General features: G+C 42.3%; 1 protein-coding gene across 4 annotated transcripts in view; it reads left to right on the plus strand.

Moving 5' to 3' along the window:
- The first annotated feature begins 4,780 nt into the window (after positions 1-4,780).
- Positions 4,781-21,700, plus strand: part of LOC124987467 (microtubule-associated serine/threonine-protein kinase 4-like) — a 316,071-nt gene continuing 299,151 nt past the window's right edge. For all 4 annotated transcript variants that reach the window (XM_047556726.1, XM_047556724.1, XM_047556727.1 and 1 more), the window contains exon 1: positions 4,781-5,434. In XM_047556726.1, coding sequence (XP_047412682.1) covers positions 5,078-5,434 — 357 coding nt within the window. In that variant the 5' untranslated portion in view covers positions 4,781-5,077. The remainder of the gene's footprint in view (positions 5,435-21,700) is intronic.

The following is a 21,700-nucleotide window of genomic DNA, read 5'->3' on the forward strand; positions in this document are numbered from 1 at the left end:
GTTCTGATTGAACAGGTCTAGGGCAAGGACCCAGATTCTGCATTTCTAACAGGCTCCCACATGACTTATTGGCAGATAACACTGAGAGGAAAGGACGTAGAAGAAAATATATCTCAAGTACAAAAAATCCTTAAAAATTCCACTGGGATTGCAAAGGGGCTTGTGACTAGGGAAAGAATATTTGTTAGGGTGCTGTTTGGCATCCTTTTGTGCTCTAATGGTTGGGGTTAGCTGTGAAGAAACTACTTGCCATGCAGTATAGACAAAGTTAAGGAGATTGCTTTAAAAGAATTGAAAATGGAATATGGAAGTATTTGAAAGCAAACTTCTATAATGGATAAAAACAAGGAAATGTGTTTGCTTGTCTTCTATTTCCTCAATAGGCAGAGTACTGAATAAGTCTTTTTGAAAAATGAAGAGTGATAATAAAAGAATATTTCATGCCAAAAGCATAACAAAAAATCCCAGATGTGAATATCCATCTTGGAAAGACAAATGAAAAGACTGGAGTCTTCTGTGGGAAGTAGGTCACCATTTTGAATTTTGTTTGAACAGAATCCTCGAGGGAACAGTGTCCTCCGTGTGTGTGTGTGTGTGTGTGTGTGTGTGTGTGTGTGTTTCCAACTGTTTTTTGAACATACATTTTCCTGTCCAGCTGCTAAACTACTTTTGTCTCCTTAAGGTGGTTGATCTCCAACAGAATTAAGAGTTCCAAGTAGACAAACTGCAGTTAGTCAAGTTCATTCTAGCCACTTTTTACAGAGGTGTGCATATTTTTCCTATAAAATGGTTCTTTGATTTCCAAATTAGGACCATTTTCAGCACCTTTAAGTCTTAGGATACTTGATATTCTGGGGTGGCTCTTAAAAAGTACAGATTTGGGGGCTGGGGTTGTGGCTCAGTTGTAGAGTGCTTGCCTAGCATGTGTGAGGCACTGGGTTCAATCCTCAGCACCACATATAAATAAATGCATAAGGTAAAGGTCCATCAACAACTAAAAAATAAAAAAATAAAAAAAAAGGAAAGATTCTAAGACCTTTGGGTAGGGCCATGGGACCAGCATGTGGGCTCCCTTGGTGATCTGATGTAAATGCTCCACATATAACCTATTGAGATATATTGATCCAAGAGAGCAGATCAGTATACACAGCATATATCCCCTTTGGTCCATCAAAGGCATATGGTTTGGTTTTTTATTTATTTATTTATTTATTTTAATTTTGATTCATTGTACACAAATAGGGTACAAGGTTTGTTTTTCTGGTTGTACACGAAGTAGAGTCACACTCTTTGTGTAATCATACATTACATAGGGTAATTTGGTACCAGGTATTGAACCCTGGGGCAATTAACCACTGAGCCACATCCCCAGCCCTTTTTAATTTTTATTTTGAGACAGGGTCTTGCTAAGTTACTGAGGCTGGCCTCGAACTTGAGATCCTCCTACCTCAGCTTTCCAAGTCGCTGGGATTACATGCATGTGCCACCATGCCTGGCTAAAGAGTGTTTTAATTTGCTAACAAAATTTAGTTTCCCATCTGTCTCAGCCTCTAGGTTAGAGAATCAGACAGCTGCAATTCTTGTTATTATCCTTCCTCCACCATTCTTTCCTACCATCATATAAAAGTTCTTCTACTTATCTTCTAGAATCTTGTGCTATAACCCACCCTTCCCTAGAGCCTCAGACACAAACAAAAGCTTGAGGGGATATGAGAGCTTTTCATCCTGGTTGGATTGTCAGAAACTACCATGGTCTTTATCATGCTGCATTCTCAGGGGTAAGTCAGAAAATCCAGTCTAGGCTACCTTTTGGTGGAGGTGTATTTTTGTCTCAAAATTTTATTTTCGTAGTCTCAAGGGCAATAGGCAAATTCATCATTAATAAGAGCAATAAAAATAATTTACCAAAGATGTATAATATCATCATCTTCATAATCCAAAGATAATCTGACATTTTTCATTTTCAGAGCATTAGTCAGGAACTTGTAATTTTGCAAAAATGTTCAGTCTGAGTTTATGACACTCTAATTTTATGTATATAATAAAGAATAATAATTGATTTCCATTTTTTTAGTACTAAATGTAAGCTTGTCAGAAAGTTCATGATATTGGGAATAGAAGAAAGGTGTGATGACTTGTGCTGGAACACCATCTGACAGAGTAGACAGTCAACTGGCCCCACCCACACAGCAGAGACTGGCAGAGACCACAGGGATCCCCAGAGGTGATTTCTCCCATCTCCTAACAATGCAGAAACCAAGGCTGATGTTCAATCAGAAAACACAATGAGCACTCACTGGGTGTACAGGGGTGCTCTTCCCTGAACCAAATACTTGGGAGCACATCCAAAAGAATGTATAGAGGCTGATTATAGTTTTCACATATCTCAAAAATGTGATATGAGAATAATAAGGTACTTCATTGGGTTAATATGAGGATTCAGCAGATTAACATTTGTAAGGTGCTTAAAACCTTGCCTGACATGAAGTAACTCCTGTTTGTGGAAAAATTAATCTGTGCCCAAGTATATTTATTTCTTCACATATTCAATTAAGACAACAAAGCCCTATGGATCTTTATAATCTATATATACATAGATACTTAGAGAAGTTGACTGTTCTGAGTAGGTATTATACTGGGATGCTTAAGAGTGCCTTGGAACCATATTGCTGGGTTCAAACCACTAGCTTGCTGTGTGACCTCTGGCAAGTTATTTGACTTTGCAGGTCCTCAGTTTCGTTACCTGTGAAGTGGGCTTAGTAAAATATATCTCATAGGGTCATTACCAGGATTAAGTGAGACCATCCATAGAAGATGCTTAGGGCTCAAGCAATAACTATTATCACTCTCACTGTTAGGAATTCAGACCATGTCCTTGCTGTATCCTTCCCAGTGTACTGAAAGGCAATCCCTCCTCTTCTTCTATGTGAATGGCTTGCTTAAATCATCATTTCAGTTTGACTGTGCTGAATCAACCACATAGGGGCTTAGATAAAGACCAATACTCCTGACGAGGAAAGTCATTGTGAGGCTCCGGTGAATTCAGACCGCCCCACTGAGCTCCCTGTTCAGCCTGGCTCTCACAACTTAGCCAAGTCACTAGAATCGTCCTTTTGCCTCAGCAGGTCTTCACATCCCTGTGGATAATTCTGAAGTGTCACAATGCAAGCCTGACAGCCAGAATCCATTTTGCAGTACAGCTGTCTATGGTAAGAGAGCACATCATATTGCCTTCACCTTCATCTGGGGAAAAGAAACTGAACTGGACAAAGTTACTGGTCTGATATGATGAAGCCCTTTGTCTGTTGTATCACTTGTAAAAACTGTGGAAGCATAAAAGGGCTCATTAACTGAAGGGGCTTTCAACATGAGTCCTTTAGTTCTTAAGGACCTTTGGCAAAGCTGTTTTGACAAAGAGAAATCTAAGATTGTGGAGGACTCCTGGGCTCAAGGACCTGCTTGTGCTTTTCTGTTACTCTCCTATCTTCTCCCATGGCATACTGTCTTTAAAAATGAATAATGGTGCAATATTATGCAATATCAATTTCTTGCCTTGACCATAAGCTCCTTAAGGGTAGGAGACCTGCCTTATTCATCTTTGAATCCCCTGCAAGCACCTGGCACACATCTCAATCAACATCTGTGGAATTGAAAGTGGTTGAATTTATACCTCAGATCAAGGAGCTTGGAATGGGACTAGAGCTGAAGGCAAGCAAGGAACCATTTCCTTCCTGCTGAATTGAGCGCTCCCTTTCAAAAAGGAATGCAAGTAGCCCCCAAAGCTCCATCCTCCAGTCCCAGGGAAGGTCTGAAGGTGATTCTATTGGTGCCTTTGGTGAAAGTTCTTTTTCTTAGTTCTTACAGGAAGGAAAATAAAGCACCCTCTTCTGCATCTTGGTGGTTTGCAATCCAGGGTTCAGAGAGAGTAAATTGGGAAATGTGAACTCTTTTCATCCTCTGCCTAGCTGATGTAGCAGACAGCTAGGAACACAGAGCCTGTTCTAATTCAGTTTGGTCCTAATTAAATACAGGGGAATATATTTGTTATTTTCCTCCTTTCCAAAAGGTGCAAGACTTTAACTTAACTTTTTTAGTTTATAAACAGAAATAAAGATAAGCTTTTGAAACTCTCCATGCTTGTATGTGTGTGTATATAATATATACGTGTGTGTGTGTGTGTGTATGCGTGTGTGTATGCTTTATTCCTGTCCATAGACAGACAACATTGGTATTAATGTCTCCTTTTACAGTTGAGGAAACTGAGGCTCAAGGAGATTAAATACAAAATGAGAAGCTGGAGGTCAGCTCGGTTTGGATGCACTCTCTATACCACGAACTTCCCCCTATTCCCTCAGCAATCTGGTGGGTGCGTGATTGTACATGTTCACATTTTTCCCTATAAAGCCCTCCTCCTTATCAGTTTTCTCCTTTCTACTTTTTTGAGACAAAGTCCAGTTCTCCAAGGTCTCACCACCCTCTCAGCAGTTTCTCTGGCATCCCAAAGACTGCCAGCCCCTCCCCCGCTAAGTTCGGAGTCCCAGCGCTTGACTCCGATTCCGGGCTCTGCTCCCCTCCAGGGACCTGTGCCTGGTTGCGACACCCCGCGCCTCTGCGCTCCTCCGGGACCCTGGAGCCTGCGCCTCGGCCCCGCCTCCTCTACCTGACGCCCGCGCCGCCCGGGGCGCCGCAGCCTCCGCCCACCGGCGCGCCTGCTTTTCCATTGGTTCCCGGGGCTGCCGGTCTCCTCCGTTCCGTCCCGGAGGCAGGTTTTGCCCGAGAAGCCGCAGTCCCGGCGGCTCGGGCGCAGCGCGGGAGCACGGTGGAGCGCGGAGCGCGGATCGCAGCGGGCATGTTTCCCCGCGTAGGAGTCCGCGTCGGCCGCCGGGCCCCGGCAACTGCTAACTTGGTGGCGGGCCCCCGCGGCCCCGCCGCGGCCACGTAGTGGCCGGCGGGGCTCCCTGGAGCCTGGGAGCGGCAGGGCGATCTAGCCGGAGTCCAGCTGCCCGCGGCATACCCCGAGGCGCCGAGTGCGCGCGGCGCCCGCTGCACCTCCGGCAGCACTTTGGCCAACTGGGAAATGGGGGAGAAAGTTTCGGAGGCGCCAGAGCCAGTGGCCCGCGGCTGTAGTGGCCAAGGCACTCCGACTCTCGCCCCTGCAGCAGCCGCCACCTCCTCACTGGGCGCTTCCTCCGCCGAGTCCTCCTCGGGCTCTGAAACTCTGTCGGAGGAAGGGGAGCTGGGCGGTTTCTCCCGCAAGTCTCAGCAGCCGGCGCCGCCCGGCGGCGCCCTGGGTGCCCGGCCGCCCGCCGCTTGGGCTCCAGCGCGCGTGGTGCTGGAGCGTGGAGTCCCTACATTGCCGCTGCCGCCCTCCGGAGGAGCCGCGCCACCCGCGCCCGGGGGCAGCAGCGCGTCCCAGGAGGAGCAGGACGAGGAGGTGGGCCCCGCTTTCCCCCAGCTCTCCTTCTCAGGGTCCCGACTGCCAGGGCGATGGCAGCTCCCCATCCTATGCACGCACTTTGGGCAGGGGCTCCCAGTGTCATGGAGAGGGGAGGGATTCCTAGTTCATCCAGGGTAATGACAGGATCCTCCCGGGTGGGTCCTTGGTTTCCTTTTGCTGTTACCTCCGTGTGTGTGTGTATCTACATGTGCTGCCTGATGGCGTGCTTTTAAAATGTCAAAGTGGCAAACTCCGTAATGCCTGTGAGTGCTTGGGTCAGGCAGCGAATGGACGCCATCTGGACTCCTGATTTGTACCCACAACTGAGATCTGATTCTCCTGAGTGGGCGTTGCTAACCACGGAAGCGCTTGGGTGAAGAGGGAGAGATGGTGTAGGGGGCAGGGAGGGAGCTTAGCCACGAAGTTGCAAGGTGGGGTCTCAGTGGCTAAGTCCCTGGTATCGCCCACGGGTGGTTTTGGCGGGTCGCTGCAGCACGCGTCCTCCGGGATAGGAGGATTCACAGTGCTCGTCCAGCAGTGCCTCAGCTTCCATTCATATTTGTTTCCAGGGTGTCCGGTGGACTGTTGTCACCAAACCGAGTAGGGAAAGCCCTACCTTGTTCGGAGGACTTGGTCCTAGTTTCCTGGAAAGGATGTCCGTTTAGAACTTGTGGGTTCCTTCTTGACTAAACTTCGGGGCTCACCTAGCTGCTATCTCTGGTTTGTTTATTTCTGCTTTGGAGGACAGTGAATGAAGCATAAGGTTCTTCGTGTCTCTAAGATTGTTTGCTTTGGACTCTCTTTGTGGGGAAGTCATTTTGATTAGGCAGGGCCATAAATAAAACATTACCCTAACATAGCCTCCTTGTGAAATCAATTTCTTAGTGTCAGAGTGGTTAGCGTTAGTAAGTAATTGCCTTTGTCCCTAGAAGAATCATACTGAGGCCAGTGTCCTGTTGGTAGCCCTCTGGTTCTCCTTCTTGAAAGCAAAGACTGAATCTGGCATGAGGGGTGTGGAGCAAACCTAGCCTGACTGAGATGGAATGAACTGTAGCTGGTGGTTGGCCAAGCCTCTGGCAGTAACCATGACCCATTTCCCAATGCCTCTGGGGATTGCAAGGATCCCAGTCTGGTGCCTGGAGATTGGCTTTCTAAACTGCTTCTGAAGATAAGTGTGAGACCTTGGGCCTGATCTATTCCTGAGGTTCCATTCTCTAATCTGTATAATGAGGAACGTCAAAGTGAAGTTCATTTCCACACTAATACTTCTTTTTTCTGATCAGGAATTTTGGATGGATCCAAAGTTCAAGATTGATCCTAGTGACAGGGTACCAGAAGTTTTTTGAATACCACACTTACACAATGCTTTGTCCTGGCAGAGAGATGACCAAGTCTTGTACTGTAGCAGCATTTCTCATTGGTTACATCTACCTTTCAAGATTAGGCATGAATAGGTATTCATCCTGTAACTTCTGACCTAACTTCTAGAGTTGAGCATACTGTCACTGGGAAGCTGGGACTATAACTTAAAGATTTACTGCTAGATCCCAAGCTGGTGTTTTCATGGGTAGAAAAGATGGTAGAGTTAGTTGCCCTGTGTTTTCTGTTTAGCTAGGAGGATGTACCTTGTAAATGACAAGGTCTGGCAGATGGAGGGGAGGGGAAGTTGGGAATTTCTCACTTTTGATCCCAATTCTGTAGCTGATTTATTGCCTGGCCTCAGGGTGACAGTATTTTACTTTCTGGGAAGTGGATATAATAATAGCTTATTTCTCAGGCAATGCAGTGAGAATTGTTTGATTGAAACACATTTGGAAAGTGGAATGACTAAATAACATTGGCCACTGTTTGTGAAATCTCAGAATTGGATGTAAACGGACACAGTATTGCAATTTATTATATAACTTAACCTGTGTCAGGGGATGCTGGAAATTATCAAGGAGTGAAATCTTGACTTGCCCTGAGAAGTTTGAGACAAAACTAATGCCATGTAGTTTATCTCCCTGACTCAACAATATAGAAATGATAATTTTGGTGAGAAGCGTAAAATCCAGTGTACAAGTTTTTGTTCTTACACAGGAGAGTGAGGTGGGTCTTAACTTTTTGTGCAACTGTGGGTCTCTTTGAAAATTTTATGAAACTATCTTGTCCTCTCTTTATAATGTGCACACAATTACAGTTTCCATTCCAGAGGGTTTAATAATGCCAGGTTATGAACACTTTAATAAGTCTTGGGTTTGATTTCTAGTTCTGACACCCTGCCTAGGGGTGTGATCATGGTCCACTTGACTTCTGTTAAGCCTTAGTTTTCTCACCTATTAATGGGAATACTAGTAGTAGTGTTGTTATGACCATTTTATACATGCCATCAAGTTTAATCATAGCATGAAGCTAATGTATAGTATTGAATGCTGTATTAGCTTTTTTGTTGCTATGACAAAATACCTGCGGGGTTGGGGGGAACATAAAGGAAGAGAGACTTATTTTGGCTCCAAGTTTAGAGGTTTCAGTCCATCCTTGGCTGGCTTTGGTGTTTTGGACCTGAGGTTAGGCAGAAACATTATTGTGGAAGGGTGAGGTGCAGGAAAGCAGTTCACCTGTGACAGACAGGAAGCAGAGACAGATAGAGGATATAGGGATAGGGTATACCTTCCAGGGCACACCCCCCAGTGACCTACTTCTTCCAACTAGACCCTTACCTGCTGAAGTTTCCACCACCTCCCAAATAATGCCATCAGCTCTGAACCCATCAGTGGATTAATCCATTGATATGGTCAATTCATGATCCAGTCGTTTCCCAAGAGCCCCGCCTCTGAATATTGCTGCATTGGACAACAAACCTTCAACACATTAGACTTTGGGGGACATTCCAGATCCAAACCATAACCAATGTCAAGTAAGTATTAATTTTTTAAGTTCATTTGTATAAAATTTCGTGAAGTTGAAGTACAAGGTTGAGCTGGCCTGTTATTTCAACATATAATTTATATGCAATCTATTTTCAGAGAATCTGAGACTGTCTCATTTTATTAGTATAGTTCAGTCTCATTTTATTAGTATAAGGTGGGAAAGGGGTTTTATTTGTCTCTGTTTGCATTATGGCACTGAGTATAGGCTTACACTGTGAGTGGGTTGTCAGATTGATTGTAGGGTTGCACTGAGTGTGGGGTTACATTGTAGCCAGTGCCGGGTATAAAGCATCCAAAGGCTTAAGTACAGCTCTTAAAATGAAAAGAAATTCATCTTAATTTTAAAATAGTTGTATCTGGTTTAGGAGAATCATTATTTTCCAGAGTTGTTTTTTCTTATCAGCAATTTATTACATCAATTAAAAAAAAAAACAGTAAACTTCAGGTTTCTATTGTATTATTGCAGTGCTGATTTTTTGACAAACTTGTTACAGCCGTTTTGACTGTATCTGGTAACGCCTCAGCATTTGATCTACTTCATATTTTATCTTCTATCAATATTTGTAAAAATGCACAAAGTTTCATACACTTAAGTCAGTTCAGTAAGTTTTTGGTGTCTTAAAAATAGTAGTTTAATGTGGCAGTGATGGTAGCTTAAATGTTTTTTATTTTATTTTGTGGGACAGGGGAGCCGGGGACTGGACCTCCTGCATGTGAGGCGAGCATTTCTACCAATGAGCTACAGTCCCTTAATACATTTAATAAAAATGTGTTTACTACATTTTTGTGCTTAGTAGACAACACACAAGAGAGAGGGCAGGTAACTGTTTGCTTAAAAGAACTGCCTCTGCCTTGTCCTGTCTGGGTGGGCTGGGGAGTAGCCTGCCTTTCGTAGTTAAGATGATCGAGATTGGAAAATTGTTCCCCTGACAACGTTGCTGATATTTGCTTCAGGCATTCTGCCTTGTCCTTTCCCCCAAAGCACCTTGGATGACTCCAGTTTTCTCACCTTAATGGCAATATTAGGAATAGAGTTGTTACAGACATTTTATACATTCCTCAAAGGCCACTCAGGTGGCCTTTGGTAACTGTTGATTGGTAAACTGAATGAGAGCAGGGGTTGGGTCTGTAGCCCAACACCATGATCAGTAAGCATGTTGGGTGGATCAGAAAACAATGACATCTCTGAAAACAGCTGCACATTTGATTGCAGTGTAACTATGTGTATTCACTGTGTTTTGTCTGTTGCGAATTATGATGCTCATACCTCTGGACCCTCATCCAGAAAAACCAAGTGGATCAGAGCAGAAAATGTCACAAATGGGGTTTTGAGGTAAATTTGAACAAAGTCACATCACTGAGGGTCCACTTGGAATACCTTTGAAGGGACTGGCAAAATACTTGTCAGTAAGTCGTCTTTTTACTGGGTGTGTTGGAACTGGAAACTTCCAGAGATTCTTAGAATGGCAGAACGGGACATGATTGTTACAATACTTTCCAACTTGGTGTATACAGCCCATTTAAACCCTGCTGCACAGGGACTTATTTTATTGGTATAAATTGGGAAACAGTTTTCCTTAATAACAATAGACACAATTATGGTCTGCCTTTAAACTGTTTCATTAAATGGTATATGAGTGGGAATCATTTTGGGTTTGTTTGTGTGGGTTCCCCACATGGTGGTAATGCAGTGGATGAGTTTCTGGTTTTCATTGGTGAAGAGAGTAAATAGCAAAAAGTTACCATGAATGCAGCCAACCCTTTCATTTAATTTATATTGTATTAATCGTAACAGCTACACCATTTGAAAAGAGAGGTGCATAAATCTTGGCATATTTATTTAGTCTACTTTTTGACTCACTACTTCAGTAAGAGCCATGAGAAAAGCTGTCAGTCTACCAGTGTGTATTGAGTCCAGCTCCCAGGCATCATCCTGAGAGCAGAGATGGTTTTGTCCTCAGAGAGCTTCTCGACTAGAGGGGGAGCTAATAACTAAACACATGTTTATTAACTAATTGGTTTTAAAGGTGGCAGCCAGGAGAGCCTGCTGTGAGGGAGTGCTGGATTGCACCAGGTGAGCTGGTGAGGAGTGCTCCGGGTAAGGACAGCCTCAGCTGGAGAAGTGATATTTGAGCTGAGACCTAAGGGATGAGGAAAGGGAGTGAGGAGGCAGGTCCCAGGAGGTCCTGAAGTTGAAGAGCGTAGGGTGGGGCTGTGCTTTAAGAGGAAGCTGGCTAGCTTGGTATGGAGGATTGGAGGATGGGGACAGGACATTGGTAGATGTTCCGGAGGGATGTTGCAGCTGGGCCTTACAGAGAGCCCTTTGGACTTCATTCTGAGAGCACTGGAAGCAAGGAAGTAATACCATCAGATTCATCTTTTGGGGAGACCAAACAGCATGAGATCCACTTGTTGGGGATCACTCAGATCCTCTGTTTAAATGTTACAGAGTTACAATTGATAACCTGAGAAGATGTCATTGTAGTAAATAGAAAGTAGATGAAATGGGGGAGGATCATTCCTGGTACATTAGGTACTCCAGGCCAAGACATAAAAACTGTAATAGGAAAAGAAGTTAGATCTATTCCAGAAAACATCTTAGTGTGAATATTAATGCTACTTCTCAGTGTGATATCATCTTAAGCCTAGTATTTTCTCAAAGGAGAAAAGTTAATTGACATGACCAGAGAGAAGAGGGCCTTGCATGTGCTCATTTCCATAGTAAATTGTGGGGTCCCCTTTACCCCAGCTGCACAAAAGTTGACATGGCCTGAAGGTTATGCTTGTGTTGACAGGAAGTGTGGTGTTCCTGGGCTAATAGGTACTACCAGAGTCTGGATTTTCTTCAAGAGGGAAAGGGTGGCTTTTACCCCTTCTACCTCTGGTCTGAGGCATTCCAGGAAATGCCAAATAGCAGGTGACAAAGGTTGTCCATCTACTCAGACTAGGTGCACACAGTGTGTGAATTCAGTTTCTTGTTTTCAGGTTGAACCCCATGAGGAGGGGTGCACGGATGAAAGAGTGCTTGTAGACCTAGTCTCACAAAGAGAAGTATCCACAAGCCTGTGGACTGCCCTTGGAGAATGCTTGGTAGGGTAGGCTATGTGATGCCTGCACACGTTTTAGAAGAGATGATTGTTTTTAGGTGAAGGATGCCCTGTCTATGGAGCTGCTGAGAAATAGATGGTGTTTCTTTCCTTCATTGCTTCAGGGCCAGCAGCCACTGCCTCCCAGTTTGGAATCAGGGTCTGTAGTACCTAAAGGTATGAACTTCTGATCCTGATTCAGCAATTCATAGACTGAATGACTTGGATGAGGTTATTAACCCTGAGACTGTTTCCTTATCTGTAAAATGGGCATGGCCAGTATTTATTGCAGAGGGTCATTATAAGAATTAAAGAGATGCATTTTGTAGGGTCCCCAGCACAATACTTAGTATATGGTAAGCATTCCATAGTGAGTTTTGCTATTATTACTGAGTATGGAAAGCTGGTTTATGCAGAATGTCACTACTATAGCCAGTCCCTGTCTGGACTGATTGTGCTACAGCTGGTTTTGTTGCTAGTCCCAGGAAGCCCTTTCATTCATGAGTAGGTAGATATGTAACATAGTTATCACTTTTAATTTCATGGACAGAGCATTTTTATGAGGTACTGACAGCAGAGCTTTATGGTGTATGATTCATTAGCCCTTTCCGTTTGCTCATGGAACTGCTCTTGGTGATCAGTTATTAAATAATGTCCTAAAGAACTCTGTGGGCTTGAGAATTCCCAGGGACTTAGGGAGAAGACAGTATGTCTCCTGCATGTGAGACTGGTGAGATGAACTTGTACTTCATGTAAGCTTTCTAGGTGAAGGTTTGGGGGCTGAGAAGGGGAAAGAAGGACATAAGGAAGTTATCTGGAAGTCAACTGTGGTTCATGTAAGCGTTGGAGTAGGAGGTGAGGCAGGTGTTCCCGGGGCCACTCCATCTTCTCAGAGGGGAAATCTGTAGAAATTCAGTGGAACTTTCAAAAATTCAAGAATGCATGTATGCAAAATACCCAACAAAAAATTTGTTTAGTCTGTTTGGGACAGTATAAACATTTCATTATATGATAATTTAGGAGCCTTTTAATATAACTCAAATGCCGGTGCAGCAGTTGCAATTTGCATCTCTTCCTAAAAACTGGGGTTATGACCTTGTGCTTGTTTGGGTTGACATGTACACAACTTCATGTTGTTTAGTTCAAAGCTCCTTGCTCTCCTTCACGTGCCCCATATTTTGTCTGTGGTTTCCTATCTGCTAATGTTATTTTAAGCTGAAGCATAACATAAAATACAAGGTTAAGCAGAAGACTGTTGCTCCCACAGTTCTGGGCATTTGTTTATCTTCCTCCATTTGCATGCTGTCAGCATTCTAGAATTTCTGGAAAGGACAGGCCAATAGTCACCTGAGCCTCCAGGGTTAGGAGGCAAAAATCACACCCTAAAAGCAAAATGTAGGTAAGGACTGTGGTCAGCACTGAAGTCATGTTTGAGTGTGTAGAACATGTGTGAAATTTCTGGTGGCTTCCCCAACTTCTAAGGTAAAGCATTTCCTGCTTATTTAATGACTTGAATTCATAATCAGACACGTGTCTGTGAGACAGCTTATGAATCCTAGTTCTGTGCTCTTTTGCTAGCCCGTCAATTCCCCTCTCAGACACAGTCGATATAATTTTGATTACGGTACTTACTTCCACTGAACCTTTCAGCCCAAATACTTTTTGATGGTCCTGGGGATTGGGCAGAGGTGGGTAGGTAGGAGGGAAGATGGAAATGCTCACAAATTGGGCTTCTTTTCTTAACTAATTTCATAAGCTATCATGTGGAAAATGAAATTTTAATTTTAATGTTCTTGACTTTGTAATTTAGTGGTGTTTCTGATGCTCCCAAGTGCACCCAATTTCATTTGGGTAGATGAGTGTATACTAACAAACCCGTATCAGATGTCGGTCTTTGGACTTCTGCCTCAGCACTTGGTCAGCTCCTTTTCTGATCAACCGAGAATTACGTGGGTCATTCCTTACCAGCTGATGATTTTGTACCTTCCTGTATTTTGTACCTTCTTTGTCTAAAGATATACCACCATTTCTCAGATGGACTTCTCCTAATAGTTGTCTTTTCAGGCATTTCTTTATGCAGAGATACATACACCTTCTGCAACATAGAAAGGACCCCAGCACCTCATCAGTGATAGGGAAAGAAAGTGAGACAGGGTTAGACTTGGAGTGTAAAATCTTGAGTAATTGTACACTGTTGTGGAGACTTAGATTCACAAAAGCCACAGATTTAAAATTATGTCTTAGGGCAATCCTAGCTAAATTACATTAAACTATTGAAATGGAATGCAGTTGTGATGAAATCCATTCTGTGTGAAAAGGCTAAACGGTTAATTTCACAACTGGGTTCTTTATGGATAGGTTGGTTCCACAGAAGCATGTCTAGCTCCTACGCACATAACACAAATTCACAAATTTGCTTTTGCACTCACATAGTGTTAGCTGGTGTGGCTTAATTGAAATAACGTGAGCCTGCACCCGGACTTCTCGTTTTAAGAGAGCAGCTCTGAGGATTCTTAGTCAGACGGAGCTAAGAAGAGGCGGCGAGAGCTGCTCCAGAGGAAAGGTCAGCCCAGCCACCGGATTCTTGAGAAAGAAGCACTTAAAGTCTTTATTTTTTGGAGGAGAACTTCACACACCTCAAGTGACTTGATTATAGAACAGGAGAAGCCAAGGAGAGGCCCACCTTCCTGTCCTTGTGGCCCTTCTCAGACTAGTAAGTGGAGGTGCCTTGATAAGGCAGAGCAAGCTTAGTTTAAAAGCTGAGTGTGAGAGCAAATGAGAGGAAAATTACTTGTCAAGTAAGACAAGACAGCCTTCTCTTTGTCTACATTATGGTACTTTGAATTATTTATCTACTGTTTGAAAAATTACCTTGGTAAACTTCATTTTATGTACCATCTTATTTCCTTGGGAAGCCTAGGTTATTTGCTCAGCAGGCACTGACCAAGTTACCCTAATGAGATGCCTGCTCCCTTTGCTGCGGAGGGGGACAGTCTTCAAAGTGCAGTAAGACCTTGGAGGACTAGCTTTAATCCTCAGGGATGGGTGGGTTCCAGACATGATGCAGATTCTCTATTTAGAGGACAAGAGATAAAATGGAAATTACAAATTTGAATACTCTTGCTTTTCTTCATAAAAGTATCCATGTCCTTTTTCTCAAGATTTCCACTTTGGAACTTTTAGAATATTTCTACCTGGAGAAACTTGTGTGTGAGCAGCTGAAGGCAAGAGTTTAAAATTATGGAATGAGACTGGTTGTGAAGAGTTATGCCAGTAGGGTGGTAACATGGCAGTTCTGAAATCCACTAAAATCTCGGTTTAATAGTCTTTTAAAATTATTTCCGAATCATCATTTTCTGTGTATAAGGTTAACGTGTCCCTCCTTGTTCTAATTATTCCTTGTTTCTTTTTTCCTCCTTTCTATCTATAGCTTGGTCATCAGAATTTTAAAAAGAATATGACAAAAAAAAATGACAGACCACGTTAGCTAGAACGTTACAGTAAAACCTTTGTACAACAGAATGTTTGGGAGAATATCATTTTTTGGTTACTGAATTTTATGTTTCATTAAAGATTAACTTGAAAGCTCTTTTTGTTCTCCCCTTGTTGCTTACCTTTTTTTCTAGCATGTCATGTTGTGTTTTCCTGCCTTATTATTCTGTGCTGAACAAGCTTTTTTTTTTTTTTTTTTTTTTTTTAAATGATTGGACATCTTGTAGTGCTTAAGGGCTCTCACCCTTGGTATCAATCATCCTTGAGAACTATTGAAGACGTGAAAGTGTGTGAGAAGAGGTAGAAAGTGAGTATAAAAATTGTGCTGTTATTAAAAGTAGATATCTTTTTTTCTTTTTTGTTAACTTTGAAAGTTGAAAATAGCAAAATCAGTTGTTTTCTGAGAGCTGTACCACATTATCTTCCTGTGTTATGCTAGGTCTTGTATTTATTAATATTTGTAGCGTTTGCACAGCTTTTTTCACATTTCAATTATTTTCTCATTCCTCTTTTTACACTTTTCTTCTTTTGTCGCGCAGGCAAGAGTTTGTCCCTCCCACACTAGATCGTGAGCTGCTCAGGATACGAACAATGTCACATCAATTTAAACCGCTTCAGCAGGGAGAGGGCATGGCATATAATGGATAATGATAATAATAGCCTGCACAGGATTGCAGTTGAGGCATAATGTGTGTCAAGATACTGTTCTGAATGTTTTACATGCATTTACTCATTTAATTTTCTCACAAGTCTTTTTGAAATTAAATTGGTAGTTAAATTAGTCCATCCTACCAGGCTGTAGCTAAGTGACCTGCTGATTGTCGTACACGGGAAGAGGAGAATAGCGGGAAAAGTGGGAGAGGAGCAGGTTTGAGGACACCTTTTGAGGAACTGCATTCCCTGAGGCCCCAGCCTCCTGGTTGTCTCTGTGTCCTGGAGCCCAGCAGAGCCTTGTGTGATTGGTACACAATGAATGACTGCTGATGAAAAGGCCCCTGTGCACTTGACCTAAGAGTTTAGATTGATTGTCTGTTTCAAGGATTTTTGTTAAAGTTAGAGCTAAGATTTAAGGCTGTATTTCTGGGTTGTTGGTCAACTGTTAATGGACTGAAGGTTTCTATAGATAAAGGAATTTAGCTATAAACAATTCAAATTTTCTTGTTGGCTTTGAGAAACTATCCTGCTAGGATATTTTTGGTGATTCATTAAAAGTTCTCTTTGTAAGGCATTTGGGGCCACATGTTTAAGGGAATCCTTTTAATTTCTACTGAAATAATGAGTTTGCTTTACAGTTTTAACAGTGATCCTAGGCTGCTCACTAGTTCACAGGATAATGCACTGTAAGTGGACGGGGTCTCGGGAATCCCGATTGTTTTCTTAGGAGGGCTTGACTTCTGGGGAGGCAATTGGCCTTCCTGAAACTCGTCTGTGATGAAATCAGAGTCCATTTAAGCTTCAGCTCCTGTTTTATATTTTTTACTATAAAAATATTAATTTAAATTGTAAAGTTTTTATCAGTGTATAATTTGTTGCAGAATAGTTCAGTGACATTTTCCTATTGACAAACGTGTGTTTTCTGATTTGTGGATAGGCATGTGCTCTTCCCTTTCTCTGCTTTATGTATAACGGAAATGACATTTGTGTGTGTTTGTAGTACACAACATGGTGTTCTGATACACGTATACATGATGGTGACATGATTAACTCAAACTAATTAAGCATCCATTACCTCATATACTTATTTTTTTGTGAGAGACAAATAAGATCTGAATAATAATAATAATAATTATTATTATTATTATTTTGGTACTAGGGATTGAACCCAGGGGTGCTTAACCTTTGAACTACATCCCCAGCCCTTCTTATTTTTATTTTGAAACAGGGTCTTGCTAAGTTAGCCAGGACCTTGCTACGTTGCTGGGCTAGCTTTGAACTTGCAATCCTCCTGCCTCAGGCTCCTGAATCCCTGGGATTGCAGGTGTGCACCACTGTGCCCAGCTTGAACACTTATTCTTGATGGGGCTTCTCACAGGACATGTAATCATAGAGTCTTCCTTTCAGGTAATACTGATTTAAACATTCAGAAAAAATAGGGTTACCTTATTCCACTTTTTTCAGCTTTTAAAATTATTTGGTGTGTTTCTGTCAATCCTTCCTAATAAATGGGAGGATTTTGTCTCTTACCTCCCAATCTCTGCGAAGGAATTTGAGTCCAGAGAGGAAGCTCAATTCTGTCTGTTGAAGCTGGACTTCCTGTTGTATGTCTCACCCTGTGAGTCCTCGACTTTTGCGTGCTTATGGAAACACTGAGTTTCTTCCAATTGTCCCTCAGACTGAAGCTTCAGTTTTAGAATAAGTCTAGTTGTAGAGATGAGTTGGCCAGCAGTGGAGAGTGGGTGTAGAACACGAGTTCCCAATTCAATGTAGGGTAACTTTAGGGCCTTTACTTATTGGGGAATCCTCATAGTCTGAGCTAGGACTGTCCCTTAGACAATGACATGTTGTGGCTGTCTTTTGAGTCATCTTTAAAATAGATTCCTACAACTCATACATTGCTGGTGGGACTGCAAATTGGTGCAAACACTATAGAAAGCAGTATGGAGATTCCTCTGAAAACTTGGAATGGAACTACGATTTAACCTAGCTATCCCACTCCTGGTTTATACCCAAAGGACGTAAAATCAGCAGCCATACCAATGTTTATAGCGGCTCAAATAACTTTAGCTAAACTATGGAACCAACCTAGGTGCATACACAATGAAATATTACTTAGCTTTAAAGAAGAGTGAAATCATGGCATTTGCTGGTAAATGGATGGAACTGGAGAATATCATGCTAAGTGAAATAAGCCAGTCCCAAAAAACCAAAGGCTAAATGTTTTCTCTGATATGCGGATGCTAATTCACAATAAGGAGTAGGGAGAATAGAGGTATTTTGGATATACAGAGGGAAGTGAAGGGAGTGGAGGGGAAAGGGTAGAATGATAATAGAATGGACTTTATTAACCTATGTGCATATATGATAACAAGACCTATGTATCTCTACATGTACAATCAGATGAATGAGAAATTATACTCCATTTATGTACAATGTGTCAAAATGCATTCTACTGTCATGTATAACTAATTAGAACAAATTTTTAAAAATCAAGAAAAATAGAGTGCTACATTTTAACACTAGAAGTTATTGTTCCAGGTGGAATTTCAAAGGATGGTTTTTGGTGCTGGCTCTTGAGTCTCTGTTGGCAGAATTGTATCTTTCTCCCTTAAATTTTCTCTGCAGATCCCTGGCTCAAGCCTCTGGTATGGAATTGCTGCCTGGAATTCTCCTTGAGCTGCCTGTCACAAGCTTGTCACTCCATTGTCCTAGGCCAACAGCTTCTGATTGGGGAAAAAAATTCTTTTATTTAAAAGATTTTTATGTTCTCTCCCCTTCTAGGCAGCCAGAGCCCTGGTGTATTGCTTTGGAACTTTGCCTGGCCCTTGAAGTGGACTAAAGTTTGTTTGCAAAGTTAAATTAGAATGTTAGACATTGCCTTTTACCAGGTGCTGCTCCTTTCTTCTTCTTCTTCTTCTTCTTCGTCTTTTTTTTTTTTTTTTTTTTTTTTTTAAATCAGAGGCTGGCAGCTCAGGCTTAAGTGATCAGTGGGTTGTTTCATAAGTTTATTTGAGAGTCAGCTGTTTGGAACTTGGAGCATGCAGTCCCAAGGAGATATGGTTTAAGTGGTGATTCGATTTCCAGATCAGCCTACAAAAGCCTAATTAACCCCAAGAATGGGATGATAAAGTCCTAGAGATGGGATAATGTTCTGGAAATGGTGAAGACAGTAGAATTCTGGATCTGAAAGGTCAGAGGCTGCTTTGTATTCTGTTTTCTCCAGAGAGATCAAGTGACTAATAACTGGGCCTGTGTGTGCAGGGACGGGCGCCCAGGCCCTCTGACTTTGCCAGCTGCTCGTGCCTCTTGGTGTGTGGTGCTGCCGTGGCTTTCATTTCTAATGTGAGTTCCACGTGGGGCACTGACGGCAGGTCTGGCTGCTGTAGTGCTGGGGTATAGAGCAGCACCTGGGAGTGACTGACCCAGGCACAGGTAATTCTCAGCATCTGCACACCTATCTGAGCAGTGCCCTGTCCTCTCAGGTGTTCCGAGTTAGGGAACAGGTAGGTGAGCTGGGAGAAGGAGCCCCACGCTCAGCCTCCGCTCCCAGCCATGTGGAGACTCTGGGAAGCCTCCTGGAGAGGTGGCAATGGCCTCTCTTTGTCTTTTGGCCACCTTCATGAATACCATGACTGCCCCACATATGGGGATTAAGTAATTTTAACCCCAAATGAAATGTCTCCTGCCACTTTTTGGGTCACTCCTAAACTGGGAAGGTTCTAAATTGAAGGGAGAAGGTGGTCTTCAGAAAATTCATCAGAATATCTTTTTAAATAAACCAAGTTCCATTAATAGAAATAATTAAAACTAAGGACCTTTTGTCCCAACATTTTTTTCTTTGTGTAAAAATTTCATTATACAATAAATGTTCCAATTTATATGGTCTGTCTCCCACCCCTACTGACAAACATTAAATTCTCCCATGATTTTTCTTTAAGTTTAACTCATGATGGGATTGATAGCTTCTGTAGATGAGACTTTAAATAATGGCCATGTGTCCTTGTTCTGTTGGGGATCTTGTGCTTCAGTGTGTTTTTGTGTTTGGAACCCAATCCACAGAGTTTGCAAAGGATGGCTGAATCCCTCCAACCAGTGGATGTTTATATGTATTCTGTTGAGAGCTGCTGATTTCTTCTCTTGCCATCTCTGCTGTCCTCTCTCTCAAGAGTTAAAACTGGGTTGTGGAATTAGTGCAGTTTGTTCTTTCAAAGTGATGGCAAAGACCCCATGAAATAGTTTATCTTTGCGTTCTAGCAATGGGGATGATTTCTTTCTTTCTTTTTTTTTTTTGGGTGCTGGGGATTGAACCCAGGGCCTTGTGCTTGCAAGGCAAGCACTCTACCAACTGAGCTATATCCCCAGCCCAATGGGGATGATGTCAATCAGAGCCTTTCCCAGTGTCTCTCTAGTTATCCTTTGTGATAATTAAGAGGAAAGTGAAACACAGACTTTTAAAAATGATAAACACAGGTTTACCAAGTGACTTCGTAGTGATATATGTAAGCCCTGCTGAGAAACATCAGGGTGCTCACTTGGTGTTCCTGAAAACCTATAATCAGATGGGCACTCCTGTGAATGGCTAAGATACAAATACCCATGATTTTTAGAAATTTATTTTGACACTTAAAGACATATAGGGATGTAAATTTAATCACTGCTACTTTCTTTGTAGGCTTGGATGGAAAGCAGCAGACTATATAACAAAATTGTCATGAAGATTAAGTTTTTTTAAAACTTTGAATTCCCCTCAAAACTTGTTTGTTTCTAAGTTCGTAATATGAGTTAATGACTCCTAAAGCATTATCCATGGGTCTTGGGTAGGATAATTTGAATTTCAAGAGGTAGCTTTAAGTTTAGAAATGGTTTCAAACAGCTGCTTGTTTAGAATAGCCTAGACAATGAGGGCTTGATTCGAGTGGGATTCTATGTGTGGCTCTTTTTAAACCAAACTTGCAGGCGGCATATCTTTGGTGTTATTTTTACTGGGGTGGTTGGTGGGCTAGGGTCAGTCAACCTCTTGGGTTCAGGTTTCTTTTTAGCAGGGCTCCTTTTTCTTCCCCTTGACAGTTGCTTTGTACTTTTGAGGGCAGGAAGGGAGGAAGTATTAGAGTCCTAGATGGATACAGAGAGGGTCCTAGAGATGTAAGTTGTTCCTGTCACTGTGTTTCACCTAACAGGCTCTGGGGAAGACCGCCTTATGCCAGGTGAGCTGTGCTGCTTGGAACCTTCTTGCAGTGGGCCTAGAGCCACTCATGTGACTTTATTTTGTCATTGTCAACTCAGGAAGTATTTATTGACTCTTGATGTTTGCTCACTGCTGGAGGAGTTGATAGGTGGAAATGGGGTTGTGGGGAGATGTGTTTGGTGCCTAAGGCCACCCACAAATGGGTTAGGAAGCAGTGCACATGGAGTGACTTGACCCTAATGTGCACTGTGCACAGTCAACAAGTGAATCATGAGACAAACAAGGTGAGTATGGGGAGGACAACTACAGAAAAATAAGCCTGACATGATTGACTTTGGAGGCCAGCTCTGCAGTATCTTGAAGATGTTAAGCCTTAGAAAGAAGGAGCCTGTACCATTAAATTATTCAACTTGCCAGATGTGTTTGCTACAAATGCAGTCTTAGGGAAGTCTTCTATTTTTCTCTATAAAAGTAATATTTAGGAGGCGTAGTCATGGACAAGTTGGTTTTCGTCTTATGTTTATGGGTAACTCCTGTGCCTATGTAATTTAAAACTACTGATATAAAATATGCTAATGGGGTTTTAGTGTTTTTCTCTAATACCAGCTTATTTATGACTTCATAACTTTCTAATCAAGAGTTTCTTTTTTTTAAAGATTTATATTTCCCTAGGTAATTAAGCAATATTTAAAATTAATGCTTTTTTTAGTCAGTGTCCTAAGGAACTTTTTGGTTTCGTTTTGTTGCGGGGCCTGAGTGTAGGGAGAAAAGATGTTGTAAGTCTTTACCAGGTACCCCTTTTTTGGAAGTATCTCTTTAGGATTGTATTTTCTTCTCCTGCTTTGTAACATATTTTGGTTACTCAGTACTTGAAATTTGCCCAGTTTAAAGGAATGATGTTTTTGGCCCAGTTGGAATTTCAAACACCATCTCA

The sequence above is a fragment of the Sciurus carolinensis genome, chromosome 6, assembly GCF_902686445.1.
Source record: "Sciurus carolinensis chromosome 6, mSciCar1.2, whole genome shotgun sequence".
In the NCBI taxonomy this organism is placed as follows: Eukaryota; Metazoa; Chordata; class Mammalia; order Rodentia; family Sciuridae; genus Sciurus; species Sciurus carolinensis.